The 8863-nt window shown below is 38.6% G+C and overlaps 1 protein-coding gene across 1 annotated transcript; it reads left to right on the forward strand.

Annotated features, from left to right (window-relative positions):
• The first annotated feature begins 2241 nt into the window (after positions 1-2241).
• Positions 2242-8119, forward strand: foxi2 (forkhead box I2). Its single transcript, XM_086154203.1, has 2 exons — positions 2242-2974; positions 5647-8119. Exons 1-2 carry the CDS (start codon positions 2356-2358, stop codon positions 6210-6212), a joined length of 1185 nt encoding a protein of 394 aa, XP_086010329.1. The 5' UTR covers positions 2242-2355; the 3' UTR covers positions 6213-8119.
• The last annotated feature ends 744 nt before the right edge of the window (positions 8120-8863 follow it).

Genomic DNA, 8863 nt, shown 5'->3' on the forward strand with positions numbered 1-8863 from the left:
AAATCCCATTTAGATTAAGAATCTCTTTTTCAAGGGAGTCCTGTCCGAGATAGGGAGGAACAAAATACAAAACACATGTACAAAATTACACAGTTAAAAGTAAGTTAGGAGAAACAAGTGTATGTTGTGGAGTTGGCCTCAAGACCCTTCAGTTCAGATTTATAACTTTCAATTACATAAACTCAGGTCGTTTCCAGTCTTTCTGCCATATATTCCATGAAGAAGGTGCAGAGTGGAAAAAAAAAACATTTACCAATATCAGTATGGATAGATGGAACAGAAAGTGACAAACAATCTTGTGAACAGCAAGAGTAAGGACCAGCAATTCTCTTTACAATTAAGGTATAAATATAGATCAGCAGTAATCCTAGTATTGCCTTACATGTGATAGTATATCACTGACTGATTCTTTAGGTGGCCCGAGCAGGCCATCCCACCCAAGAGTACAACTAGCAATGGTGCGTTGACTCTTTACAATTACCAATGAACCTCCGGGAAGCATGGTAAACAGTGTCAACCATTCTAAAACACTGAGCAGTGGCATTCATATAAATTAAATGTCCGTAATCCACAAACAAAAAAGCAGCTTCTCTGCAATAAAAGACAAACCGGTGACACCAAATTTTAGCTTCAGCTTCTTCACAAGATTCCCTACATGCAGACTGAAAACAAAAGTCATCTTTGCAGACACAAGTATTCCTACATGTGAACCACCTCTATGTCATTTCCCCCAAGACTCGACACATTGGGTAGCATTTTTGACAAGTTTCAGGTTAATAAATATGTGCTGGGGGTCTCTTGCCACATTAGTAAATAACTGTGTCATAACTGTGTCTAATGCAAATTAGCATCAGACACTTTTCAACCCAGATCATTTATATAAATGGTGAATAAGAGCAGATCTAACACAGAACCCAGCAACTGAGCTGCAACTTAGTTCTATTGCTGAGAATCAAGTGATTGCATGCGCCTGGATTCTACAATTTAGAATATCATTGGGATTGGCTGCAGCGGTATATCAAGCCCATTTGGATTTTATAAATGCTTTTTATCTGGATTATGTCATAATTTCCTGCTCAAGCTTATTTGTTTCATTGACCCTGCATTTGGCGTTATCTTGTGAGTTTCAAACTATATTCTTAGGGGAAAATTAGCTCTCTAGATTGGTGGGTCTTTCCTTTAAGACTTTGGATCATTTTTTGTTCTTTCATGGCAAATAATTTCTTACGAAATTGAATATAAACTTATGTATTTCCATTCAATTTTGATCATTGTTAGCTAATAGAGGCGGTTCTTTTTATTTTCCAATGAGCTCTGAGCAAATTAAATACATTTGTGGGTAAAGTCTTTGTGATTTTTTGATCAAAAACCTTTTTTATCCACTTCTCACTAATGCAGGGGTAATTTTTGTGGTAATTTTTACACATGTACATTTTTTAATGTTTATTTCTTGATATTCTTTTTTGTAATTTTGATTATCATTTTTGAATCTAAAAGTGATTCTGTATTTTTTTTTAATTCATTTCGTGATTGCTTTGGGTAACTTGTCAATTTTTGTATATTTGAATATTTTTGTATATTTGAATTATGTTAATTTAATTAAGATGTATTTTAAGATTTATTGATATTTCGAAAATTACATGCTTTTTTTAAATTCTTGATTGATTACTGTTATTAAAGCATGGAGTTGTATTGTTATCTATCTATCTATCTATCTATCTATCTATCTATCTATCTATCTATCTATCCATCCATCCATCCATCCATCCATCCATCCATCCATCCATCTATCTATCTATCTATCTATCTATCTATCTATCTATCTATCTATCTATCTATCTATCTATCTATCTATCTATCTATCTACCTTACCTGCCTGCCTGTCTAGTTCCATGCTATTTTACTTTTTGTTTTTCCTTTTTTTAGTTCATATTTTTGATCCTTTCTTTAACTCTATCCCCCAAATAATCTGAAGTGACTTTCAAAATAAAAACAACAAAACATTGTGCGACTTTCTGCGCTCGGCGGGATCCCGGCCTCCTCCCGGTTGGACGTCGACTCTCCCGCAGCTTTGACGGCTGAGACGTCTGTCCGCCGAGAGAAGGCCACGCCCCCTACTTCCAGCCCCGGGCTCCTATTGGCTGCCTGCGATTGCCTCTGGATGCCCCTCGTAATTCTTTTTAAATCTCCTAAACTCCATCGTGTGCCGGGACACTTGTTGCTCCGCGCCGTCAAAGACGTTCTCCTGCCGACTCCTTCTTCCCCCCCCTTTTCCCTCCTTCCTCTCTTCCTTCCTTCCTTCCTACCTTTCTTCCCCCTTCCCTCGAGGGTTCTTTTTTCGCCCCGCGGGGAGGGATGAACTCCATCGACCCCGAGCTCCATCACCACCACCTCCAGCAGCAGCAGCAGCAGCAGCAGCACCTCCACCCCTCCCTCCCCGCCAAGGGCGCCCCGGAGGCCGGACCGGAAATGGCCGCCGTCTACTGCGACGGCTTCGGTAGCGTCTACCACCAGCAAGGCCCCCAGCGGGGCTCCGGCTACGGCCTGGGCGACTACGGCTCGTCGGCGAACCCTTACCTGTGGTTGAACGGGCCGGGCGTGAACGCGGCGGGGGCACCGCCGTACCTGCACGGCGCCCCCGCCGCGCCCTTCGTCCCGCCCTCGTACGGCTCGCAGCGGCAGCTCCTGAGTGGTTCCCCGGGCTTCGGGGGCCCGGATCTGGGCTGGCTCTCCATCGCCAGTCAGGAGGAGCTGCTGAAGCTGGTGCGGCCGCCGTATTCGTACTCGGCGCTCATCGCCATGGCGATCCAGAACGCGCACGACAAGAAACTGACCCTCAGCCAGATCTACCAGTACGTGGCGGACAACTTCCCGTTCTACAAGAAGAGCAAGGCCGGCTGGCAGAACTCCATCCGGCACAACTTGTCGCTCAACGATTGCTTCAAGAAGGTGCCCCGGGACGAGGACGACCCCGGTACGTGAACGCACCACGGGGCGGGGGGGGGGCGGTGTGCCCAGACACAAGTGGGGATGAGCTACGATCAAGTGCAAGTTTATTATGTGTGTGTGTGTGTGTGTGTGTGTGTGTGTGTGTGTGTGTGTGTGTGTGTGTGTGTGCGTCTGTTTTAAAATTGTGGGAAAAAAAGTCGTCTTCTGTGTTCACATGTATATGGGAATTCAAGTAACTACACGTGTAATTGTGATGATATGTTTGTTTGATTTCGATTTTGCTCCTATGTTGCTAAAGCGAGTCAAAGCAATTGTTTCAATCTGATTATAAGTCGTATTTGCGTTCAGAAAAAAAACATCAACAGAGAAAATAATACACATCTAATCAAGTCAATAATCACTATGTTCATCTTTATCACCTTTCACCCTTCTTGTTGCACTTTTTATTCAAAACAAAAGAGCAGTTCTTCACCCTGATTTTGAGTTATTATTCACTTATCACTATTTTAGACAACCTATTTTGGACTTGACAGCCAATAGGAAAAAGATTAAACATCATAGAAATCCAATACCTATACTTTTAAATGTTTCTTATTTAAATTACATTTTGGATTTAAGTCATTGCAGAAAGTCTCAGGAGTCACTTGGGTTAGGGTTCGGTTCAAATTCCTGATATAATCACATCTGTTTTTTATTTTACCGCACATTCGTTTATGTTCACACTTTTAAACTGAAAATACGGAGGGAGATCCCATATATCTTTGCCTCAGAGTGTAATGACATTTAAAAAATGTGTGTGTGTGTGTGCGCATACGCGTATGTGTGTATGTGTTTATACCTGCATAGCTTACATAAACGAGACGCACTGGGGTTTTTTTGGAACTACTATCACTGTTTTGTTACACATAAAAAAAATTAAGTCAAAAACACTGTAACAAGAACAACAGCAAGGTCAATTAAAAAAAAGTAATCAGATTCACCAAACATGCTGTTGATGCAATGTTTACTATTCATCATTTCAATAATTGTACAAATACCGGATACGTATAAACCTAAATTAAATCAGTTGAATCACCTCAAAAGGTTGAATTATTAATAATAAATATAAACATATTTTCTTAAAAAAAAATTCTACATTGCTAAAATGCTCAAAAACACAGAGACATTTTTCGTTCTTGATAGCTTGAAAAGCTGAAATTAATGTATAAAGCTCAGGGAAGAAGACTATATTTTCAATAACAGAATAACATTTCCTTATATTTGTATTCATTTGTCTTTCTTTCACTTGACAGGAACTTTTTCACCACGAAAGTGGCTTTATATGTACAAAAACAGATTAATATATTCTGTATATTTGTGTAAAACCTTTTTGAGTAGATGTTGAGATTCTTGAATATTGTATGTGAACTGAGGGGTAGACAGAGACAAATAAGTTAATATTATATGAGCAATAATGAAAATAATAATGATAATAATAATAATAATGATAATGATGATAATGAGGATGATGATGAAGAGTTGGTGACGCAGCGTCATAATTTACATATATATCAATATTGTGCACAATATTAGGATTAGGTATGAAATAAATACACAGTTCATGTGTATTTTCTTTTTTTATTTATAATATAAAAGTGGGTAGTCAGTCAGAATGAGGCTCCAGCTCAGAACACAGACCAGCGACTCCCCGCTGCTCCCAACACTACATTATCCAGTCCAGACGTAGCAACGACAAGAAATTGGAGTTTCACTTTGGCTCCAGGAACGGCGAACAAACTGCGCCATATCCAGAGGACTGCTTCTCAGTGTGGATGAATCTAGAGTCAAGAGGATCCAGAGTGGTTTCATTCAGATTTCTGAAATTAAATCAGACATAGGATCAATGATCCAAAATATAATTTTGAACATCAAAATATTATAAAAACATTGTAATACATTTCCTGTAAATTAGTCAGAATTTTTATGCATTCATTTTTTTTTGAATCAACTGATTACATGTTCAGGCAATTTCTTGAAACCGTTCTTGTTTTTTCTTTATTTTTTCTTTATTTATTTCTTGAACTTTTTTGTGATTTTTTTGCAAGTATTTTGTAATTTTTATGGAGAGATATTTGACTGCAGGGAGTCCCCATGATTTCACCATAATTCATATATATTGATATATTCTTCTTTCCTTTTTCATGTATATGTTAATACATGTCGAAGCATTTTTTTTAATCAATTTTTTTAACGTATGTAATAATTTTTCCTCCATACAAATTTTTCTCCTTTATAAGTACTACAAATTATTTCAAAGCCATTTGGGCAGCCGTTGCTTCCAGCTCCTCCTTTCTGCATGTCAAAGTGTCCTTGGGCAAGACTTGCTCAGGGTGGCCTGGTTAGCACTTTGCATGGCTACTCTGCCCCTGTCGGCACATGAAATGATAATACTGTCAAAACACCGTGAAACCCCAAGGTGGGAAAGTGCTCCATAAGTTGAGACCATATATATCTATTTCTAAATAGATATGTTGATATTTATGCAACAACAATGTAGTCTGACTTTTATAAGTGTTTTTATAATTGTGGTACCTCTAAATTAACAATCATGATAATAAAAAGCGGGCAGATATTTGAAATATGTAAAAAGAAAAGATGATTTTACTCTGGTTTCCACAGTAACGTCTAACAGGCCGACCGTCTTGTATTTGCCGGTAGGAAAGGGGAACTACTGGACACTGGACCCAAACTGCGAGAAGATGTTCGACAACGGGAACTTCCGCCGAAAGAGGAAGAGGAGGTCGGACCCGGGCGGAGCAGCGGCCAAGGCTGAGGATGGCCGCCCAGCGATGGCGGGGCCCCTCAAGTCCTCAGAGTGTCCCCAGCTGCTTACGCCATCGTCCCCGGAGATGGAGGCTCTAAACGAGAAGTCGTCATCACCAGCAGTGGCGGGGGGCGGGGGCCTGGCCTCCAGCGCCCCTGCCACCCCCTGCTTCAACAACTTTTACAGCAGCATGTCGGCGCTGGGCCCCGGGGCCCCTGGCCGGCAGGGCTCCCTGGGGCTGCTGAACGAGCTGTCGAGCAGGAACATTTCGGCCCTGGGTCCGTTTCACGGCGGGCAGGACGGGGGGGCTGGGGAGCACGGTGAGACCCCCCCCTTCAACCGGGGGGTGTATTACAACCCGCTGGGTGGCAGCGGGCAGAGTGGACAGTTCAACACACACTTCTACAACAGCTTCAGCGTCAATAGCCTGATCTATCCTCGGGAGGGGGCGGAGCTATAGAGGTTGCTCCTCCCACCTGCACAGGAAAAAGGGGGGAATTCAAGGTCTGAGGCTGGAAGGAGGGGGGAGGCTTCAAAAACCAATAAAACAAGCAAAAACCAATAGTATATATACAAAAAGCAAATCATGAAGTAACAAAATAGTAATGATGGTTTGAGTTTTACTTGCAGGCTCGCAAAAGGTAATTCATCAGTTATACACCACAATTTCCCCCTTTTGCCTTTTTAAATAATTATTTTGTTCGCGAGTAATTTCCTTATTTTTTCTTTGTTACATTTTAAGTTTATTTTATTTTGATTTTTTTAGCTTTGTTAGTTATTTTTGTCATTATTTTCTTATATTTATTTGAGTTATTTGTAAATTTTTTTCATGTTTTTTTCCTCACAAACTTTGACAAAACTTATTACAACTATATTTTATATTTTCATACAAAAGAGAGACTCAGCTGATTTTAAACTATTAAGCTCACAATTTAAAAGTGTTTTCTATCTAATTTATGGTCATTTTTCATGGTTTTGGCTGCAATTTTCAACAATATTTTAACAGTATTTTTTTTTGGGGGGGGAAACACATTTTAGATTGGATATCTCTATTTTGAATCTTCATCAAGAAACCTTTTTTACTTATGGTATATGAACATAATGATAACATATTAAAATATTTCTAAAATGTTTTTTTTAATAATTGTTTTCACACTTTTTTTTGGATTAAACACAATAACTTTATTATTTATTCTTACATTTCTGAAAATTGAATTTTACCACGTTATCAAGTCAAAGTTTTCTTGCTCTAAAACTTCTTTGTTGTTAATTCATCCCAATTGGATTGATTCATTTAGTGATTTGTTAATTAATTCATTCATTTATTGGTTGAGAAATACCAATGGTCAAACATGCTAATGCAGTAAGTTTTTGGGAAAGATGGATGTTGGATGGATATTTGGATTTTCTTATCTCAAATATTTGACTAATTGCGATTTCTCCAGGAAACACTATCATTAATGTTTGTTTTCACCTTTTCTTATAAATTCGTATCACTGGCAACAATGTGAGGAAAAACAATAAATCGCAAACAAAATAACAACAAAAATAAGTATATCTTAAAGACGAATCAACATTTCTTGGAGATATTGCATTAATACTTGTTCTCCTCCTCTCACACCTTGAAAACCCTCACTTCCGAAGTGAGCAGAAAAATAAAGCACTTATTTTGAAATATTGTACTTTTTTATCTCTGTAAAGGACACCGAACTCATTGATTTGATATATTTGTAAAGTTAGACGACCAGAGACTGAATATCTAAGTATATATATATATATAAAAATATAAATATACATATAAATATATACTTGTTACTTTCTTTTACTTTATTTCTATTTTATACTGTATTTTGCCTTATTTTTTTGCTGTTGTTGTTGTTTTTAACCTTCTGCAGCGGCCAAATTATAATCCAACAGTTTCTAATCCTGCCAAAGTTGCCTTTGGACCGCCGTTACCTCAAATTGCTCACATGACTTTGAGAAACAAACAAATGTGTATATATATACAAATATATATTATTCTCTATATTTGTCACTGTTTTCCAAATGCAGTATATCAGACATTTGCTATCCAGTTGGGGGGGGGGAGTGTCTGGTGTTTAGCTCCACATTGCTAACACTAACAAGAAATCCTACCTGCCAACTTTAAACTGTGTGTATTTTTGTAAATTTGAGAGATAGTTTGTAATTATTTATATGCTATTTATGCAGATAGGCATCTTTTTTCTACTGTTTCCAGAACTTAGTTTGATTCAAATCTTGCAAAAAAAGATGAAATATTTTTTCTCTCAGGATTCAACGTGACAATCACTGAATGCCTTTTGTATAGATTTGTTCCGACTGTGACAATAAAAAAAAATAACTTGTGGTCTCCGAGACGTTCTCCTGCATCTTTTTTTTCCTTCCTTCGGGGCTTGATTTTGAAGATGAAATTAATAAATATTTATGACTGCAGTGAATTGCTCTTATCTGTAGAACACGTGGAAATGAGGTCATGCAACCAATGAAAACGCCGCATTTTGGATTTTTTTTTAATTAAATTAAACTCAAATGGAAAGAACATATATTTTAGTCATTCTTCATGAAGATTCAGTTTGTCGCCCAGTATGGGTACTGCAGTAAAGTACTTGTACTGAAGTATAGCCACAGAGGGAGGGAAGCTGGTGTGGGGGGGGCGTCTTCCCTCAGAGGAGACAAAGGAGCTTTTGTCCTCCGTCGATTGCGGTGTCTCTTAGCAGAGGTGAGGATTCTGCTGACGGCCTCCGAGGGCGGCAGCCATGTGGCTTTTTGTCCCGCCAAAAGAACCATCCTAGCTAACCATCTGCCTTTTAAGAACTTCTAATTGTTTATTTTTAGAGTTGAAGCAGCATAGATGTGTGTGTGTGTGTGTATATGTTTGTGTGTGTTTGCGTACCTGCAGACATGACATTCTTCTGATAATGTTTATAAAATGAACAATATCAAATACACAAATACATAAATTACATCAGTGCATTTTCAGTTACAAATTGTAACCGAAAATGTTCCACATTCATGTGAATTTGTTATGGATCTGTGTGAGATTCCTGATCAACCTCAAAAGGTCCCCCTTGTTGCACATTTTTTTATTTT

Source organism: Fistularia commersonii, chromosome 1 (assembly GCF_037954325.1).
Source record: "Fistularia commersonii isolate RoL2024-O1a breed Wild chromosome 1, RoL_Fcom_v1.0, whole genome shotgun sequence".
Taxonomy (NCBI): Eukaryota; Metazoa; Chordata; class Actinopteri; order Syngnathiformes; family Fistulariidae; genus Fistularia; species Fistularia commersonii.